Source organism: Malaclemys terrapin, chromosome 21, assembly GCF_027887155.1.
Source record: "Malaclemys terrapin pileata isolate rMalTer1 chromosome 21, rMalTer1.hap1, whole genome shotgun sequence".
In the NCBI taxonomy this organism is placed as follows: domain Eukaryota; kingdom Metazoa; phylum Chordata; order Testudines; family Emydidae; genus Malaclemys; species Malaclemys terrapin.
Window position 1 is genome coordinate 13041004 of NC_071525.1, and position 20467 is coordinate 13061470.

Sequence of the window (20467 nt, forward strand, 5' to 3'; positions counted from 1 at the left end):
CTAGGCATCTGATATCACCTTTCCCCAAGCCCTGCCTCTGTCCATTATCTTCTATCCAGGTAAACAGGGTCGCTGGCCTCTCAGCCATCCTTTATACCCCTCTGGCTGGAACTGGCTGGTCAGGTCACCAGGGTCCTCTCTCCTCAGCCCATTGCCCTCCCACTGGCCAGAACTGGCTGTGACTCCCAAGCTGCGCCTCCAGGTCACCAATCGCTGGGGTATCCATTCTCCGGGCCATTGGCTAGGGTCCCAAGTTCCCTCGCTGGTCCTCTGTAACAACAAACTTCCTCTCCTACCACCTTGTTAAACCAGTAACACCCAGGGAAACTGCATCCCACCCCTTCTGCATGCAAATCCTTGAAAAAAAAAAAAAAGAGAACCCCCCACTTTGTCACATGGGGCCTTTCCCCCCATGGGGCACCAGCGCTGATCCAGCCCCAGGGCAGACACTGCTTGGCTCGGGGGGCGGGGTGTGTGGAATGGGTCAGGACTGAGGTGCTTTTCCCCCCGGCACCTGTCCTGCACCTGGGGAACCCTGCTACAGCTGCTGCTCTCGCCCCAGATGGGCCAGACCCTACCTGGGACTCTCAGCTTTTGGCCTCACCTCTGGGGCTCCTGCAGCATGTCTATGGAGGGGGGGGGTCCCATCCTGCTGAGGGGCAGCCAGACCCCACCCCTGCCCCTAGCCACTAAACTAGTTCCTGCCCCTGCCCAGAGACACCCCCCCAGCTTGTTTTAGCCCCTAATCCAGCTCCTGCCCAGATACCCAGAGCCCTGCCCCCCATCTTGTCCCAGACTATAATCTAGACCCTGCCCAGAGACTCCCAGGGCCCTGCTGTCCCAGCCTGGCACTTCCACTCCCCATGGGCTCAGGCCTTGTGGCTGTTTCTGCCCCCACCCCCCATTCCCAGTGCCCCATCAGGGCCCTGGCCATGGGGATCCCCCAAGGTAGCCCCCAACAGCCAGAGCAGGGGAGTGAGGATGCTCAGCATCTCGGGGCAGGTGGGTTGGATGGAGTCTGGATCCTTTGCTGGTTTATAGGCAACTGGGTGGGCTGGGCCCAAGGCCACAGCTCGGAGGATGTCCCACCTGCAGTAGCAGTTGGCAGCATGCAGCTGGGAGATGATTAACCCAGGCAAGCAGGCAGCTTCGCAGTCTCACATGCTGTGGGGGGCAGGAAGGGGTTAAGCCCCATTCCCAACCTGGTCGGCCTGGCATCTCCACCTCCACCCATAACTGCTCCTGCCCAGCAGCTTCCACACAGTCTGTTACACCCAACAACAGCTTCTTCCCTGGGCAGGGCTGGAGAGTGTGTATGAGGGCACCACTGGGGGGAAGCTCACAGCCCTGTCACGGACAGGAAATTGCTTGGGCGGGGGGAGAGCTCACAACCCTGGTGCTCACAGGGCACTGCTGGGGGAAGCTCACAGCCCGGGCATTGACATGGCACTGCAGGGTCGGGGGGTGGGGGACTCACAGCCCTCACATTTACAGGGCACTGCTGGGGGAAGCACACAGCCCAGGTTTTCACAGGGCACTGCTGGGGAAGCTCACAGCACTGGCACTGACAGCATTGCTGGGGAGTTGGGGGGGGGGGGTCAGCACTCCTGGCAGAGTGGTCTGAGCAGCTGGGTCCTGGTTGCGTTGGCCCTGAGGTTTGAAGGATGGGGGGAGGCAGGAAAGGGGCTGCCCTACCCAGCTTCAAGAAAAGCCCTGGTGATGCCAGCCTGGGGCCCCTCCCAGGGCAGCAGCTGGTAGCGCGGGGCTGGGAGAGGATTCACCCAGCCAGGAAGGCAGTGTTGCAGACTGACATGCTGTGGGGATTAGAGGGGGGTGAGCTCCATTCCCAGAACAATCAGCCTGCATCTCGCCCACCTCCACCCATAACTGCCCCTGCCTGGCAGCCTCCACCCGGCCTGTCACACCCAACAGCAACTCCTTCCCTGGGCAGGGCTGGGGTGTGCATATGAGGGCACTGCTGGGGGGAAGCTTACAGCCCTGGCGCTGACAAGGCACTGCTAGGAGCAAGGAATGTGTGGTGGTCCTGGACTCATTCACTAGCTGGGCAGTGGGTCGGTCACTCCAGACAGAGTGGAGGGTGTGTGTGGCTGGGTCCCAGCTACCACAGCCCTGAGCTTCGATGGATGGGGGGAGGCAGGAGAGGGGCTGGGATGTAGGGGAGAAGCATGGGAAGCACACACATAGCTGGCAGGACTGTCCCTTGGGGCCGGTGACCTGTGACCTCTGCCCAGCTCTGGAGCCTTGCCCCAGAGTGCTGGGTGGGGTGGGAGGATTGATCACAGCCTTCCAGGGAAGGACAAATTCTGCAGCGCACATGCCCTCTTGGCTTGCAGCTGGCCCCAGGCAGGAGGGGGCAGCCCCCAAGAGCAAGCAGCTGCTTGCATTTCCCAGGGGTGGGTCCTGCTGCTAACAGGGTGCCCCTCCCTGGGGCCAAGGGCTCATCCTGCACAACGGGCATAAACCAGCTGGGGGGCCTGCTTCTCCCTGGCACACGCTTCTTTCTTGCTGGCTTCCTTCTCCCTGGGCCCAGGCAGGTTTAGGAGCTGGAGCCTTTGTTAACAGAGGGGAGGGGGGATTGACACTGGGTTCCGTACTCAGTTCCTCTGCCATGGAGCCAGGGCCAGCAGAGGTTCGTGCATAAGACAGATTTTGCATTTCCAGAAAAACCAAATTCCCTCCAGGGCGGATGGTGCTGAACCAGCCTACATCAAGCATTTGTAGGCAGAAGGGCCCTGGGATAGTCCAGTCCGATCTCCGAGCCAGCACAGAGGGGAATGGCACCGGCCACCCACGCACTGAGCCCAGACTCAAGTTAGCCCAAAGCATTTCAGTGCTCAGGGGATCTGGGCCACGTCTGCACCACAGCACAGCTCTGTCCCAGGAGTGACACCGCTGGAGCTCTGGAACACAGACGCTTCCTGCAGCCAAAGGAGGGATGTGCCCGACGCAGCTGTTAATCCACCTCTAAGGCTGCAATGAGGGTGCTGGATGAATTGTTCCTTCTGCTTGGCTGTCTAGCCCAGGGGTTAGGGCACCAGAGCGATGGCGCCGGGGGGGCTTCCATGGACCAGGCCTCTGCTTGCGAGCCATAGACAGAGAACAGGCAGAGCCCAGTGCCAGCTGAGACCAGCCCAAGGGACTCAAAGAACCAAAACTACATGTTTTCAAATGTTGCCAGGCTGCCTGACTCTGGCGGGTTACCTGGGGAGCCACGGAGGAAAGAAACTGGCAGGGGTGCAGCTCTGCCTCGCTGGCTGGCAGGGGGCTAGGTCTGCCAGGGGATCATGTCTACCCCATTAGCTGGCAAGGGGGCAGGTCCACCTGCCTGGTTTCTGTGGGAAGTGTTATTAGCCAGGATGGTCAGGGATGCTGCCCCATGCTCCGGGTGACCCTAAACCTCCGACTGCCAGACGGGATCGATCACTCGATAACTGGAGCACCCAGCATGGGCCACTGGCAGCAGACAGGACACTGGGCTAGCTGGACCATAGGGCTGACCCCGTGTGGCTGTTCTGACGTGGCACCGCAGATTGCTTGCTTGGTCCCATTGGCATTTTCTGAGCCAAGCGCCTTGGCAGAAACCACACCCGTGGCTCTAAGACCCAGAGTGTACAGGAGACGCTTGTCCATCACCCCTGAGCCCTATACCCCCAGCTGGGTCAGTGCCCACTCAAAGCCAGCACTCGCCTCTCCTTCCTTTGCGGAGGTCTGGGAAATATCTGCCCCCCCTCAGCTGCGCACGCATGGTCCCAACCAAGCCAGCAGGGATGCAACCAGTACAACAAATCATAATGGGCTCAGACCTTGCACCCCCCCACTACTGGGGGGAAGAGGGCTGGGGAACTCAGGATAAGAGCCCCAGTGCTTGGGAAGAGGGGTCTGTGGGGCCAGGGAATACAGGGCAGAAGCCGGGGTGGTGGCGGTGGGGAGGAGGCTGGGATCTGGGGAACATGAACCGGGAGCCCCAGGGCTGTGGGTCTGGGGAATAGACCATATGGTACAACCCTGGCCTGGGCCCTCAGGGCTTCTCCAGCTGGTCCCTCTCTGCTCCCAGCATAGGCCTGGCCGTAGGCAGCGTTCCCAGCCCATTGCAGCCAGAGCCAGCTCTGCCCCCAGCATTGGGCAGGGGAGCTATGGGGGCAGCAGCTGCTATAGCGAAAGCCAGGACAGCACCTGCCTGGGACAGTTGGCCCCTTCGCTCTACCCCCCCACCTGCCACCTCCAATCAGAGACTGGGGGCTGCCATGCAGCACGGGGGGGCTGGTGGGAGCTGTCCAGGCTGCAGGGACAGACCCCTGCACTCCCCCACAGGTGTAGGGCTGGGAAAGGGAGTGGTGGGGGGAGTGCAGGGGTCTCCTGCTCCACACTCCCCCCAGGGCCCTGGGTCAGGCCACAAGGACAGATACCAGCACTCCCTGCAGAGGCGTGGGGTTGGGTTTATTGCAGGGATTTCAAACCTGCCCCACGCTCCCCTATGGCCCCTCATTTGTAGAACTCGTGCTCCTGCTCGTCCTTCTTGATAACTGTCTTGTACGCCTTCTCGAAGTCCTTGGCCAGGACGATGTAGCGGTTCTCCCGCACAGCCAGCATGCCGCCCTGTGCATTCGGAGATACGTGTTAGGGGACGCCGCTGGACGCAGTCACCCCACAACCCTGTGCACACATGTGGGGATGCCGCCGCCAGGCACAGTAACCCCCCAACCCTGCCCTGTGCACACGGGGACATGTGAGAGGGGGCGACGCCAAGCGCAGTGACCCCTGACCACCATGTGCACATGCCTAGGGTGGTGATGCTGGACACAGTGGCCCCCCACCCCACCCTGTGCACACGGATGAGGAGGGGGACGCCAGGCGCAGTGACCATCCCCAATCCTGCCCTGTGCACAATGGGCATATGCGTGGGAGGGGGGTGGTTCTGAGCACAGTGACCCCTCCTGCACATACAGGCATGTGGGGGGGGGGGTATGACACTGGGTGCAGTGACACCCACCCATCCCATCATGTGCATACATGTGTGTGGGAGTGTGTGTGTGTGGGGGGGAATGCCAGGCACAGTGCCCCCCCACCCCATGCACATGTGCACAGCAGCAGAGGACCCCGTAATCTCAGAGTCAGGGCTCCTTCAGCCTGCCACGCGGGGGTCCTGCTGGCTTGGGGGAGCAGTGGGGGATCCCCAGAAAAGGAGCAGGTCACAACACACACACCGCCACCCTCAGATATCACAGCCTAGGGCAGCCAGGTGCCCTGCCCCATGACCCCCAGCCCCCCACACTCACCTCCTGGCAGATGGAGTTGATGTCGGCACCTGAGATCTTATCCGGCCGGGCCACATCTGGGGAGGAGTGAGGGAAATGTCTGCACAGCAGTTGAGCTGGACCATGGTGAGAGGGCCCCTGGGAGCCCCTGCCACCCCGACTCCTCCCCCACACACCAGGAGGCCAGAGAGGCTGCCAGGGCACTGTGGAGGGGGACCCTGATGGGCTTCTCCCAACCTAGGAGCAGGCGGGCTACTCTGCCCCCTGCAGGGACACCAGCTCCCCAGAGGGATGGGATCAAGCTCGAGGGCCTGTGAGGCTCCTGGGTGGGCTGGGGGGAAGGGGGCAGATCAGCATGGTGACAAGCCCAGAGGACCCAGACAGGAGGAGCGGGCATGTTGGAGGCTAGAGTCAGAGGATGTATCTTTTGGCAAGTGCCCCCCCAACCCTTTCTGGACCCTGTGGATCCGGAGGCATAGGGAGGAGCCAACTTCACCCCATCCCCCCGCTCCTGAGCGGAACCAGACAGCACTGGCTCAGCTATGCCAGGTTCCCCCTGCAAGTCCTGGGCCCTCCTGACTCATTACTTTGGCCTGCGGCCTGAGCCAGGCCCAAACCCCTGCACTGTGGGCTGGTGTCCATCTGCCCGCTCTCGATGAACCAATCAGTCCATATGCTGAGCCGGACACTGCCCAGCAGGAGGCAGCCCCCGCCATGCCCTCTCCTAGTACTCTCCCTGTCCAGCTGCGTGTCAGAGGGGAACAGGACGGCTCCCAGCTGCCATGCCAGCCGCTGGGGCCTGACCCCACCCTGACCCCAGCCCTGGAGGTGGCCCAGGGAGAGGAGGGGTTCTTGGGTCAGTGCACCCCCTGCACTCTCCGGCCTGTGTGTGTGACACGGGGTGAGTGGGGCAGAGCTGTAGCCTAGGTCACTGGGTCAACCCCTTGTGGGGCAGCACAGGGCTGACTGGCACCTTCTTATGAGCTGGGCCCAAGACATACCTTCCTCAGTGCTGGGCACTCAGTGGGACGCAGCTGCCCCACCTTCCCCCCCATGCCAGCCAATGGGATGCAGCCTCCCCGCCGTGCACCCCCATGCCAGCCAATGGGATGCAGCCGCCCCACCTTCCCCTCCATGCCAGCCAATGGGACACAGCCTCCCCGCCGTGCACCCCCATGCCAGCCGGCAGGACGCAGCTTCCCCCCTGTGCTAGGCACCCAGCGGGACGCAGCCTCCCTGCCATGCCCCCCACTGCATGCTGGGCACCCAGTGGGACAGTCTTCCTGCTGTGCCACCCCTCCCCCCCGTGCCAGTCTCCAGGCAGGATACAGTCCTCCAGGTCCACCTCCTCGGACAGGTTCATCTTGCTGGTGATGGTGGAGAAGATGAGGCGCTTCTGGCGCCGGTCGGGCAGGGGGAACTCGATCTTGCGGTCAAGGCGGCCAGGCCGCAGCAGGGCGGGGTCCAGCGTGTCTGCCCGGTTTGTGGCCATGATCACCTGGAGGACCGGAGCGCATGATCACCCCTCTGCCCATCCCCAATGGGGAGACTCAGCCCCCTGAGTCCTGCCCCCTCCAGCCTTGCTGAGACAGCAGTGCCCCATCCAGCCCCCAACCCCTTCCAGCCTTGCTGGGACTGCAGTGCCCCATCCCCTCCCCGACACACGCTCCGGCCTCCCTCCGGCCTCACTAGGACAGCTGTACCCCATTCCCCCCACACCCCTCCAACCTGGCTGGGACAGCAGCGCCCCTATCCCCATTCAGCCCCCCCACCTCCCACAGCCTCTGGGAGCTGGCACAGCAATGCCCATCACTCCACATCCCAGCCCCTGCTCTTCCGCACCTTGACGTTGACGTTCTGGTCAAAGCCGTCCATCTGGTTGAGCAGCTCCAGCAGGATGCGCTGCACCTCCCTGTCGGCTGGTGAGAGGGGCACAGCCTGGTGAGCGGGGCACCTGGAGAGCCAGCACAGGCACAGACACCCCTGCCCCCACATTATCTACCCCCTCCCCTACCCACCCCACCTCCTTCCCTCCAGCCCCTCCACCCCTTATCCCCTCCCCTCAATCGCCTGCCACTATTGTCCCCGCCCCATGCACCTCGGCTCTGCCCAGCACTGCCACCCCACAGTTGCACATCTCCGCCACTACCCCCAACCCTACTGCCCCAACCTCCCTCGCAATCCCCACAGACCTGCCCACTCCCCACCCCATTGCCCACCATGGGACTGGCCAGAACCTGAAGAGTGAGGGGCTTGCCCAAGTGTAACACTGACATCTACAAGGAGGGGGGTGGGGGCTGCAGCTCTCTGCTCCCCCCACCTGCTGGGACTTGGGTCCAGTGTCCTAGAGGGGAGAGGCCCCAAATCCCATTCCCGCCCCCCTGAGCCAGCCCTGGGGCCAGACGGGAGATTGCGCCCCCAGAGGGGCGGGCCCAGTGCCCCACCTCCAGCTCACCCCCTGTCTGGGCGTCAAAGCGCTTGGTGGCGATGGCATCAATCTCGTCTATGAAGATGATGGCGGGCGCGTTCTCCTTGGCCAGCCTGAAGACGTCCCGCACCATGCGCGGCCCCTCACCCAGGTACTTCTGCACAAACTCCGAGCCCACCACGCGGATGAAGGCAGCTGGACAGATGGGCAGACAGCATTACTGCCCAGCTCCCCTGCAGGGCAGCAGCCCGCCTCCTGCCCTGGCCGTGACAGATGCCCCCCATGGGACAGGCACTCCCTGGGACAACCCACAGGCTTCCAGTGCCACACAACCCTGGCACCAGTCCCTGGCACCTGCAGCACCAACCCTCCTGGGCACAAAGCCGGAGCCTTTCCAGACCTTGAGCCGGGACCACAGGTCGCCTGGCACCTTTGCGCTATAGAACCCAGGCATCCTTGACAGACTCCCATGGTACCAGCTGGGCATTGGTGCTCCCCCTTCTCCCTGCAGTCCAGCACCCTGCTCACCTGTGGTGTGATGGGCCACGGCTTTGGCCAGCATAGTCTTCCCACAGCCGGGGGGGCCATACATCAGGACGCCACGTGGGGGGTCAATGCCAATCTGAGGGGGACAGAGGGGGTTACTGGGGACTCCCCCATCCCGCCCTTGAGGAGCCCAGGAAGCTGGTGGGCTGGGGTCCTGACACCAGTCACATCCGGTGCAGCCCAGAGTTCTGTGCCTCTCCTGATCTGACTGACTTGCCAACCCCAGCCCAGCCCCCGAGGGCACAGCCCTGAGGCCCCCAGGAGCCCTCCCAGCTGCAGGGCACAGTGAGACGAGCGCCCACGCTCGGCCTGCAGGATGAAGCTCAGCTCCAGCGCAGGGCACAGCCACCCAGGATGTAGTCCCAGCCAGCCCAGTCTCGCCCCCATCCCACACACACTCACCTGCTTGTAGAGCTCAAAGTGGGTGAGGGGCAGCTCCACGGCCTCCCTCACCTCCTGCTTCTGGATGTCCATCCCGCCGATGTCAGCGTACATCACGTCTGGTTTCTGATCTGTGGGCAGAAACCAGGGCTGAGCCCAACATGCCTAGGGGACCCATGCCTCCCCTACCCAGCACAGCCAGGGGACCACGGCTCCCCACAAAACCTACACCTCCTGCATGCACAGCACACCTAGGGGAACCCCACCCCCCTATCCAGCACAGCCAGGGGACCCCCACCTCCCCTATCCAGCACTCCCCTGCATGCCCAGCATGGGCGTGAGACCCCTGTACGCCCATGGGACTGCCGCCGCCCACACGCCCGTGGGACCCTCAGCTGCCCAGCACAGCTGGGAGACCTCCGTCCCCATAGGCACTGGGCACGCTGCTCCCTGTGACACCGGCTGCCCCTGGGGCTGGCACAGGGAGCACCCACCTGATGTCAGCATCATAATGCTGCTGTCAGCCTCGGGTGGCAGCACATCCACCAGCGCGTTGCTGTGCTTGTGCAGGGCCACCGAAGCGTTGGGCTTCAGCAGCTCCCGGTCAATGGTGCTCAGGATCCGCACGTAGTAATTGGAGCCTGTGGGTGAGAGGCAGACGGGGGTAAGCCAGGCAAAGCCGGGGGCTGGACCCCTGTGCGCAGTTCCCCTCTCCCACAATCCCCTTCCTCCAGCCCCCCAGCTGCACCTGTGGTAGAGCCCACAATGGCCGTGTTCTGGTCCACGGCCTCCAGGAACTGGCCGATGACCAGCGGGATGCTCTGGATGCGCTTCACCTCCTCCTGCGCGTGCAAGAACTCCTTCTTCAGGTTCTTCTGCTCATCCTTGATGTACTCCTCCTGCACCTCCAGGAACTCCAGCTCCTGCTGCAGCTTCTATGGACGGACAGACAGACAGACAGCCCCTCCTCCCTGCTCTGCTCAGGTGCCTGCAGTAGCTGCTAGAGGAAATGGCTCCACGGCCACAGGTCGGGCACCAGGCAGCTCCCCGCTCAGCACTGTGGCTGGGTGCCCTGCAGGGAATTGAGCTTCCAGGGGCACTGTGCAGCAGAGAGGAATGGGACTGGAAGAACCAAACCCACCGGAGGTTACTGGGACCCAGATCTCCCAAGTCCCTGATCTCACGACCCTGGTCAGAAGTGTCATCAGATCCCAACTCCGGGCCAAGGGCACATGCTGCCCCCACCTCGGGGCCTGTCATCCCAGCCTACCACCCACAGCTCCCGCCGAGGACATCCCCTTGAGGGCCTGCCGTCCTAGCACCCCTATCCCCACCATCCGGTCCTAGGGCTGCTCCCACCCTGGGGCCTGCCCTCCCCATACACCTCCCATCCAAGGGCAACCCTCTCCCGCCACCCCAGCCCCCAGCTCACCTTGTAGCGGCTGTAGAGATCTTCCAGGTCCTCGGGCTCCGGGGCAAGGAAGGACAGGCCAGTCTGGGGCCTGGAGATAGCCAGCGCAGGGAGCTCATCCTAGGACAGCCACAGATAGGCAGGGTGAGAGCTGGACACCCCAGAGTGCCATGACCGCAGCTCAGGGGAGGGGTGAAGCTCCCTCTGAGCAGCTAAGGTCTCGCATCCGATCTCATCCCACCCAGCTGCTAGGGAGCCAAGAACCAGGGCCCTGAGCCCAGCTGGGCAACAAGAGTCAGACACTCCCATCCCCCTCCCCCCCCCCCCCCCCCATCACATAGGGATGGGGGGAACGAAGGGACTAGAGGGACACCAGAGATTTTCTGACCAATTTGAACAAATTCAAATCACCCGGGCCAGATGCTAGTCACCCGAGGGTGCTGAAAGAATTAGCTGAAGAAATATCAGAGCCACTGGTGATAGCATTTGTAAATTAATGGATGACAGGAGAGGTTCTGGAACACTGGAGCTGGGCGAACGCAGTGTCCATATTTAAAAAGGGGGAAAAGGAGGAGCCAGGGAACTATAGACCACTCAGCCTGGCCTCAATACCTGGGAAGGTACTAGAGCAATATATGAAACATTCCATTTGTGAACACCTGGAGGATGAAGGGGTGATCACCAGCAGCCAGCATGGATTTACCAAGAACAAATCACACCAAACCAGCTTGATTTCCTTCTTTGACAGGATTTGGTGGATAGGAGGAATGCAGTGGAAATAATATACCTGGACTTCAGCAAGGCTTTTGATTAGGGCTGTCAAGCAATTAAAAAAATTAATTGCAATTAATCGTGCTGTTAAATAAAATAATTAATATTAATAATAATAATAACAGAATACCATTTATTTAAATACTTTTGGGTGTTTTTTACATTTTCAAATATATTGATTTCAATTACACTACAGAATGCAAAGTGTACAGTGCTCACTTTATTTTGATTACAAATATTTGCACTGTAATAAACAAGAAATATCTTTCAATTCACCTAATACAAGTAGTGTAGTGTAATCTCTTGATCATGAAAGTTGAAGTTACAAATATAGAATTATGTACAAAAAAACCTGCATTCAAAAATAAAACTATATAAAACTTTAGAGCCTACACGTTCACTCAGTCCTACTTCTTGTTCAGCCAATCGCTCCAACAGACAAAATTGTTTACATTTGCAGGATTTAATGCTGCCCATTTCTTGTTTACAATGTCACCTGAAATTGAGAACTGGCATTGGCCTGGCACTTTGTAGCCAGCGTCTCAAGATATTTATGTGCCAGATGTGCTAAAGTTCACATGTCCCTTCATGCTTCGACCACCATTCCAGAGGACACGCATCCATGCTTATGGCGGGTTCTGCTTGATAACGATCCAAAGCAGTGCAAACCGATGCATGTTCATTTTCATCATCTGAGTCAGATGCCACCAGGAGAAAGCTGATTTTCTTTTTGGTGGTTCGAGTTCTGTAGTTTCTGCATTGGAGTGTGGCTCTTTTAAGACTTCTTAAAGCATGCTCCACACCTCGTCCCTCTCAAATTTTGGAAGGGAAGTTCAGATTCTTAAACCTTGGGTCAAGTGCTGTAGCTATCTTTAGAAATCTCACATTGGTACCTTCTTTACATTTTGTCAAATCTGCAGTGAAAGTGTTCTTAAAACGAACAACATGTACTGGGTCATCATCTGAGACTGGCATAACACGAAATATATGACAGAAAGCGGGTAAAACAGAACAGGAGACAAAACTCTCCTCCAAGGAGCTGAGTCACAAATTTAATTAATGCTTTTTTTTTTTTTTTTTTTTTTTTTTAAAACAAGCATCATCAGTATGGAAGCATGACCTCTGGAATGGTGGTAGAAGCATGAAGGGGCATACGAATGTTTAGTATATCTGGCACATAAATACCTTGCAATAATGACAGCTACAAAAGTGCCATGCGAACACCTGCTCTCACTTTCAGTCAACATTGTAAATGAGAAGCTGGCAGCTTTAATCGCCCGTAAATGTAAACAAACTTGCTTGTCTTAGCAATTGGCTGAACAAGAAGTAGAACTCAGTGAACTTGTAAGCCCTAAAGTTTTACATTGTTTTGTTTTTTAGTGCAGTTGTGTAACAAAAAACCCCCGCAAGTTGCACTTTCATGATAAAGAAATTGCACTGCAGTACTTGTATGAGGCGAATTGAAAAATACTATTTCTTCTGTTTATAATTTTTATACTGCAAATATTTGTAACAAAAATAATATAAAGTGAGTACGGTATACTTTGTATTTTGTGTTGTAATTGAAATCAATATATTTGAAAATATAGAAAAAACATCCAAAAATATTTAAATAAATTTCAATTGGTATTCTTTGTTTAACAATGTGATTAAAACTGCAATTAATCACAATTAATTTTTTTAGTTAATTGTGTGAGTTAACTGCAATTAATCGAGAGCCCTACTTTTGACACAGTCCCACATGACAGTCTGATAAGTAAGCTGGAGAAATGCAGGCTCGATAGAACTACCATTGAGTGGATCCATAACTGGTTAAACAACTGCAAACAAAGAGTAACAACGATGTCAGATGGGAAGGAGGTATCAAGTGGAGTTCCAGAGGAATCTGTTCTGGGTCCAGTGTTTAACAGCTTTATTAATGACTCAGAAGTAGAAATAGAGCGCATACTGATCAAATCTGCAGATGACACAAAGTGGAGGTGGGTGGGGGTGGAGGTTTGCAAACACTTTGGAGGATAGAGCTAAAAATTCAGAGGGATCTTGATAAATTGGAGAATTGGGCTATAGGCAACAAAATGAAATTCAATAAAGACAAATGTCAGGTGCTACACTTAGGGAAGAAAATCCAAATGCACACATACAGAATGGGGGATTACTGGCTTGGCAGCAGCATTGCTGAGAAGAATCTGGGAGCTGTGGTGGATCACAACAACATGAATCAGCAATGCAATGTGGTTGCAAAAAAAAAAGCAAATGCAATTTTGGGTTGCATTAACAGATGCCCAGCATGCAAGTCATGGGAGGTAACAGTACCACTCTACTTGGTGCTGGTTAGGCCTCAGCTGGAGTACTGTGTTCAGTTTTGGTCACCAATGTATAGAAAGGATGTAGAGAAACTGGAAATGATCCAGAGGTGAGCGACAAAGATGATCAAAGAGATGGACTGCAAACCATCTGAGCAAAGGCTGAAGGAATGGGTAGATGTAGTTTGGAAAAGAGGAGATTAAGGGGGGCGGGGCGGGACGACACATGATAGTGGTCTTCAACTACTTGAAAGGCTGCCATAAAAAAAGATGGAGAACAGTTGCTCTCTCTTGCCATGGAGGGCAGGACAAGAGGCAACGGGTTCAAACTGCAGCACAGTAGATTTATATTAAATCTGAGGAAAAACTTCCTAACAGTAAAAAACAGTGGGACAATGGAACAGACACCTAGGGAAGTTGTGGAAGTTCCTTCACTGGAGGTTTTCCAAAGGAGGCTGGAGCCATCTGTCTGGGATGGTTTAGACACAACAAATCCTGCATCCTGGCAGGTGCTTAGACTAGATGACCCCTGCGGTCCCTTCTAGCCCTATGAGTCTAGATAGGTCAAATAGCAGAGAGAAATAGGAGTAAGGCCTAGTGGTTAGTGCAGAACTCCTGGGTTCTACCCCTGGCTCGGAAGGGGGTATAGTGGTTAGAGCAGGGAGGCTGTGAATCAGAACAGATAAATTTATTTTTAATTAGTTTTTCAAAATCTAAATTGGATTTTTTATTTAAGTTAAATTCTGGTTAAGAAAAATAAATCAATTTTAAAATAAATTTGAAATAAACATCTTATGTTATGTCCTAAATTTACTATAATCTATTGAAATAATTGAATTACAATTATCCAATGTTAAGCAGTACACGTTTGCTGATATAGTCTATAGAACAGTAGTTTTCAAACTTTTTTTCTAGTGACCTAGTTGAAGAAAACTCTTGATGCCTGCGACCCAAAGGAGTTGGGGATGAGGGAGGGGCTCAGGGCTGGGACAGAGGGTTGGGGTGCAGGGGTGAGGGCTGCAGAGTGGGGCTGGGAATGAGGGGTTCAGGTTGTGGGAGGGGGCTCTGGGCTGGGTCTTGGGGTGCAGGAGGGGGCCAGGGCTCTAGGCTGGGGGTGCAGGCTCTGGGCTGGGGATGAGGGGTTTGGGTGCAGGAGGGGGCTCAGGGCTGGGCCAGGGGGTTGGGGTGCAGGAGGAGCTTAGGGCTCTGGGATGAGGCCAGGGATGAGGGATTTGGGGTGCAGGAAGGGGCTCCAGGTTTGGGGGGCTCAGGGCTGGAGATTGGGGCATGGGGTTACCACAAATGGCTCCCAGATGGCTTCCTGCCTATCCTGGCACCGTGGACCGTGCTGTGCCCCGGAAACAGCCAGTAGCAGGTCTGGTTCCTAAGTGGAGGCACACAAGCCTGCCTAGGAGCCGGACCTGCTGCTGGCCACTTCCAGGGCACAGCGCAGTGTCAGAACAGGTAGCGAGTAACCTGCCTTAGCCGGGCAGCACCGCCGACAGGACTTTTAACAGAGAAGGTTCAAGGTCTGGAGAAACAAGTATTGACCCTGCGTTGCATAAGAGAAAATGAAGATTTCCTGGACAGACGTCTGGATATGCTTCTACGGGCACAACATTCTGAAGAATCGGAGTAGGCTGCACAGCGGGGACAGAAGGATGGTGAAGAAATTTGGTAGCATGTCACCTCCAGAAGAAGCAAGAGGAGCGTCCATGTACCAGCAATGCAGATACAGGTGAGTAACCGTTTTCATGTTCTTTCCACAGGTACTAATGTGGAGAGTGGACTAGATGATACATCTGAGGGAAGGGAGCAGAAGGAGACTCCACCGATTGGAAGGCATGAGATGCCCTGTCCTAGGGATGGGGGTTCCACGATCACTGCTGCCAAGAGAAGGAGGTGGGTGGAGGTGGTTGGGGACTTCCTTCTCATCTATCTGCCGTCCCACCGGGAAAACCGAGAAGTGTGCTGGGAGCTAGGATTCATGATGTGACGGAGAGACTGCCGAGACTCATCAAGCCCTTGGATCACTACCCCTTCCTACTTCTCCACATGGGCACCAATGATACTGCCAAGAATGACCTTGAGCGGATCACTGCAGACTATGTGGCTCTGGGAAGAAGGATAAAGGAGTTTGAGGCACAAGTGGTGTTCTCAGTCCATCCTCCCTGTGGAAGGAAAAGACCAGGGTAGAGACCGTCAAATCGTGGAGGTCAACGAATGGCTATGCAGGTGGTGTTTGAGAGAAGGCTTTGGATTTTTGACCATGGGATGGTGTTCCAAGAAGGAGGAGTGCTAGGCAGAGACAGGCTCCACCTAACGAAGAGAGGGAAGAGTATCTTTGCAAGCAGGCTGGCTGACCTAGTGAGGAGGGCTTTAAACTAGGTTCTCACTGGGGGAAGGAGACCAAAGCCCTGTGGTAAGTGGGGAAGTGGGATACTGGGAGGAAGCACGAGCAGGAGAGCGCAAGAGGGGAGGACTCCTGCCTCATACTGAGAAAGCGGGACGATCAACGAGTTATCTTAAGTGCCTATACACAAATGCAAGAAACCTGGGAAACAAGCAGGGAGAACTGGAAGTCCTGGCACAGTCAAGAAACTATGATGTGATTGGAATAACAGACTTGGTGGGATAACTCACATGACTGGAGTACTGTCATGGATGGATATAAACTGTTCAGGAAAGACAGGCAGGGCAAAAAATGTGGGGGAGTTGCATTGTATGTAAGAGAGCAGTATGATGCTCAGAGCTCCGGTATGAAACTGCAGAAAAACCTGAGTCTCTCTGGATTAAGTTTAGAAGTGGGAGAAACAAGGGTGCTGTCGTGGTGGGAGTCTGCTATAGACCACCAGACCAGGGGGATGAGGTGGACGAGGCTTTCTTTCAGCAACTAACAGAAATTACTAAATCACAGGCCCTGGTTCTCATGGGGGACTTCAATCACCCTGCTATCTGCTGGGAGAGCAATACAGCAGTGCACAGACAATCCAGGAAGTTTTTGGAAAGTGTAGGGGACAGTTTCCTGGTGCAAGTGCTAGAGGAACCAACTAGGCACAGAGCTCTTCTTGACCGGATGCTCACAAACAAGGAAGAATTAGTAGGGGAAGCAAAAGTAGATGGGAAACTGGGAGGCAGTGACCATGAGATGGTCAAGTTCAGGATCCTGACACAAGGGAGGATAACATGAGGGGGAAAGGAGTCCAGGAGAGCTGGCTGTATTTTAAAGAATCCTTATTGAGGTTGCAGGAACAAACCATCCCGATGTGTAGAAAGAATAGTAAATATGGCAGGCGACCAGCTTGGCGTAACAGTGAAATCCTTGCTGACCTTAAATGCAAAAAAGAAACTTACAAGAAATGGAAGCTTGGACAAATGACCAGGGAGGAGTATAAAAATATTGCTCGGGCATGCAGGAGTGAAATCAGGAAGGCCAAATTACACTTGGAGTTGCAGCTAGCAAGAGCTATTAAGAGTAACAAGAAGGATTTCTTCAGGTATGTTAGCAACAAGAAGGTGGTCAAGGAAAAATGTGGGCCCCTTATTGAACGAGGGAGGCAACCTAGTGACAGAGAATGTGGAAAAAGCTAATGTACTCAATGCTTTTTCTGCCTCTGTCTTCACGAACAAGGTCAGCTCCCAGACTACTGCACTGGGCAGCACAGCATGGGGAGGAGGTGACCAGCCCTCTGTGGAGAAAGAAGTGGTTCGGGACTATTTAGAAAAGCTGGATGAGCACAAGTCCATGGGGCCGGATGCACTGCATCCGAGGGTGCTAAAGGAGTTGGCGGATGTGATTGTGGAGCCATTGGCCATCATCTTTGAAAACTCATGGCGATCGGGGGAGATCCCGGATGACTGGAAAAAGGCTAATGTAGTGCCCATCTTTAAAAAAGGGAAGGAGGAGGATCCGGAGAACTACAGGCCAGTCAGCCTCACCTCAGTCCCTGGAAAAATCATGGAGCAGGTCCTCAAGGAATCAATTCTGAAGCACTTAGAGGAGAGGAAAGTGATCAGGAACAGTCAGCATGGATTCACTAAGCGCAAGTCATGCCTGACTAATCTAATTGACTTCTATGATGAGATAACTGGCTCTGTGGATGAGGGGAAAGCAGTGGATGTGTTATTCCTTGACTTTAGCAAACTTTTGATATGGTCTCCCACAGTATTCTTGCCAGCACGTTAAAGAAGCATGGGCTGGATGAATGGACTATAAGGTGGATAGAAAGCTGGCTAGATTGTCGGGCTCAACGGGTATTGATCAATGGCTCCATGTCTAGTTGGTAGCCGGTATCAAGCGGATTGCCCCAAAGGTCGGTCCTGGGGCCGGTTTTGTTCAATATCTTCATTAATGATCTGGAGGATGGCGTGGATTGCACCCTCAGCAAGTTTGCAGATGACACTAAACTGGGAGGAGTGGTAGATATGCTGGAGGGTAGGGATACGATACAGAGGGACCTAGACAAATTAGAGGATTGGGCCAAAAGAAATCTGATGAGGTTCAACAAGGACAAGTGCAGAGTTCTGCTCTTAGGACGGAAGAATCCCATGCACTGCTACAGACTAGGGACCGAATGGCTAGGCAGCAGTTCTGCAGAAAAGGACCTAGGGGTTACAATGAACAAGATGAGTTGACAGTGTGCCCTTGTTGCCAAGAAGGCTAACGGCATTTTTGACTGTATAAGTAGGGGCATTGCCAGCAGATCGAGGGACGCTGTCATTCCCCTCTATTCGACATTGGTGAGGCCTCATCTGGAGTACTGTGTCCAGTTTTGGGCCCCACACTACAAGAAGGATGTGGAAAAATTGGAAAGAGTCCAGCGGAGGGCAAGAAAAATGATTAGGGGGCTGGAGCATATGACTTATGAGGAGAGGCTGAGGGAACTGGGATTGTTTAGTCTGCAGAAGAGAAGAATGAGGGGGGATTTGATAGCTGCTTTCAACTACTTGAAAGGGGGTTCCAAAGAGGATGGATCTAGACTGTTCTCAGTGGTACCCGATGACAGAACAAGGAGTAATGGTCTCATAAGAACGTAAGAGTTGCAGTGGGGGAGGTTTAGGTTGGATATTAGGAATAACTTTTTCACTAGGAGGGTGGTGAAGCACTGGAATGGGTTACCTAGGGAGGTGGTGGAATCTCCTTCCTTAGAGGTTTTTAAAGTCAGGCTTGACAAAGCCCTGGCTGGGATGATTTAATTGGCAATTGGTCCTGCTTTGAGCAGGGGGTTGGACTAGATGACCTCCTGAGGTCCCTTCCAACCCTGATATTCTATGATTCTATGACAAGTTCTATTAGCTCTAACATCTTGAAGTAGTGCACTACGCAGGACTTTTTAAATCCTGCTCCAGCTATTACGGCAGCGCGTCCATGCGACTCTACACTAGTCCTGCCCAAGGCTCTATCTTTATACTGACAGGAAACAATCAGTACAATTTACTAGCTACAAAACAGTAGCGGTTTAACAATTTCAGTAGCTGGTTATCTAGCTAAATAAACCATTTATTAACTCAGCTAACTTTTAATGCAAAACGTGGTTCAATAACTCTTTCCCCCTGAGTATCCAGAATGTTTATGGTAGTTTTAGTTAATAAATAAATCTAAAATGCTGAGTTTGTACATTTCAGTGAAATTTGAATTGCCATCAAATGGGATACAAACGTATACATTAATAATCTAGAAAAGAAATGAAATATTCTCTACATACTATCATCATAAAAAAATGAAAAAACTAAGAATCTGAATAAATGCAAATTAAGCTCCCTAGTGACTCCGGGTTGGACCCTCGGCTCTGAGAGGGGAGGGAAGAAGTAGGGAGCCCAGACTCTTAGGTTCCATGCCTCGCTGGGGGGGGGGGGGGGGGGGAGAGAAGAGGAGGGGAGCCCGGACTCCTGGGTCCCATGGCCGGATCGGGCAGTGGAAGTTGTGGAGGGGGAAGAGCCCGGACTCCTGGGTCCCATGGCCGGATCGGGCGGTGGAGGTTGTGGAGGGGGAAGAGCCCGGACTCCTGGGTCCCATGGCCGGATCGGGCGGTGGAGGTTGTGGAGGGGGAAGAGCCCGGACTCCTGGGTCCCATGGCCGGATCGGGCGGTGGAGGTTGGGGATGGGGGAAGGAGCCCGGACTCCTGGCCAGGCCGCAGTGACTCGGCATCTCCCCAGATGCATGGCGGCCAGCCGGGCGCGCAACCCGGAGCGGGGGAACCGGAGCTAGTCCGAGCGGAGCGGGGCCGGGGATCCCTGAACCGCCCCCCGCCGGGTCCCCCTGTACCAGCACCTGGGTTTTCTCCACCAAGATCCCGATTTCCTCCATCTTCCCTCCGCCAGAGATACCTCGGGCTGCTGGGAGTTGGAGACACTCCCCTAGGCGCGGGGGCTGCTGGGAGCCGTAGTTCCTCCGGCGCGGGGGCTGCTGGGAGCTGGAGTCCTCACCACGACCCCGTACGGGTTTTGTCCATCCCAGCAATAAAACACGCACAGCCCCGCCCATCACCTCCGTGCACGGTTAGCAGCCCAGTGCATCGAGTCAGAGCCGGGAGCTGCCCCAGTGACAGGCCCAGGCTCTGTGCAGACTCAGGCAGTTGGCTGACACCCACAGCAGCTGCCGTCTCTCCAGGCAGTGGGTCCAGGCTCTCAAGTATCAGGGGGTGTTAGTCTGTATCTACAAAAACAACAAGGAGTCTGGTGGCACCTTAAAGACTAACAGATTTATTTGGGCATAAGCTTTTGTGGGTAAAAACCTCACTTCTTCGGATGCATAAATCTGTTAGTCTTTAAGGTCCAGGCTCTGGCACAGAGGTGGGCAAACTACGGGACTGTCCTGCCCAGCCCCTGAGTTCCTGGCCCAGGAGCAGAGCTGGCGCAACCCATTAGACAACCCAGGCGGTCGCCTAGGGCACTAACATTTGGGGGGCGGCGACCGCGGCGGCCGGAACTTTGGCCGCCCCGGTCGTTGGCAGTATTTCAGGGGCGGGACCTTCCGCCGCCTAGGGCGGAAAAAAAGCTGGCGGCCCTCTTGCCCGGGAGGCTCGCCGCCAGCCCCTCCCTAGCTGTCCCCGCTCCCCCACAGCCTCAGCTCGCTCGCTCCGCCACCGGCGCAATGCTCTGGGCGGCAGGGCTGTGAGCTCCTGGGGCAGCACAGCTGCAGAGCCCGGCCTGATCCGGTCTCTGAGCTGCGTGGTGGCAGCAGCGGCGTGGCCTGGCTCCAGCCAGGCGGTGCGGCTGTAGCGCCGCCAGCCACCGGCGCTCCAGGCAGCGCGGTAAGGGGGCAGAGAGCAGGGGCGTTGGATAGAGGGCCGGGGAGTTCAGGGGGGTGGTCAGGGGCGGGGGTGTGGAGGGTGGTCGGGGGGGGGAACA

General features: G+C 55.7%; 1 protein-coding gene across 1 annotated transcript; it reads right to left on the minus strand.

Annotated features, from left to right (window-relative positions):
* Positions 1-4437: 4437 nt before the first annotated feature.
* Positions 4438-19491, minus strand: PSMC4 (proteasome 26S subunit, ATPase 4). The gene is made up of 11 exons (XM_054010624.1): positions 19389-19491; positions 10064-10162; positions 9380-9566; positions 9126-9272; positions 8653-8762; positions 8233-8326; positions 7732-7899; positions 7119-7195; positions 6606-6774; positions 5298-5353; positions 4438-4617 (listed from the first exon to the last, which is right to left on the minus strand). Exons 1-11 carry the CDS (start codon positions 19422-19424, stop codon positions 4504-4506), a joined length of 1257 nt encoding a protein of 418 aa, XP_053866599.1. The 5' UTR covers positions 19425-19491; the 3' UTR covers positions 4438-4503.
* Positions 19492-20467: the final 976 nt, after the last annotated feature.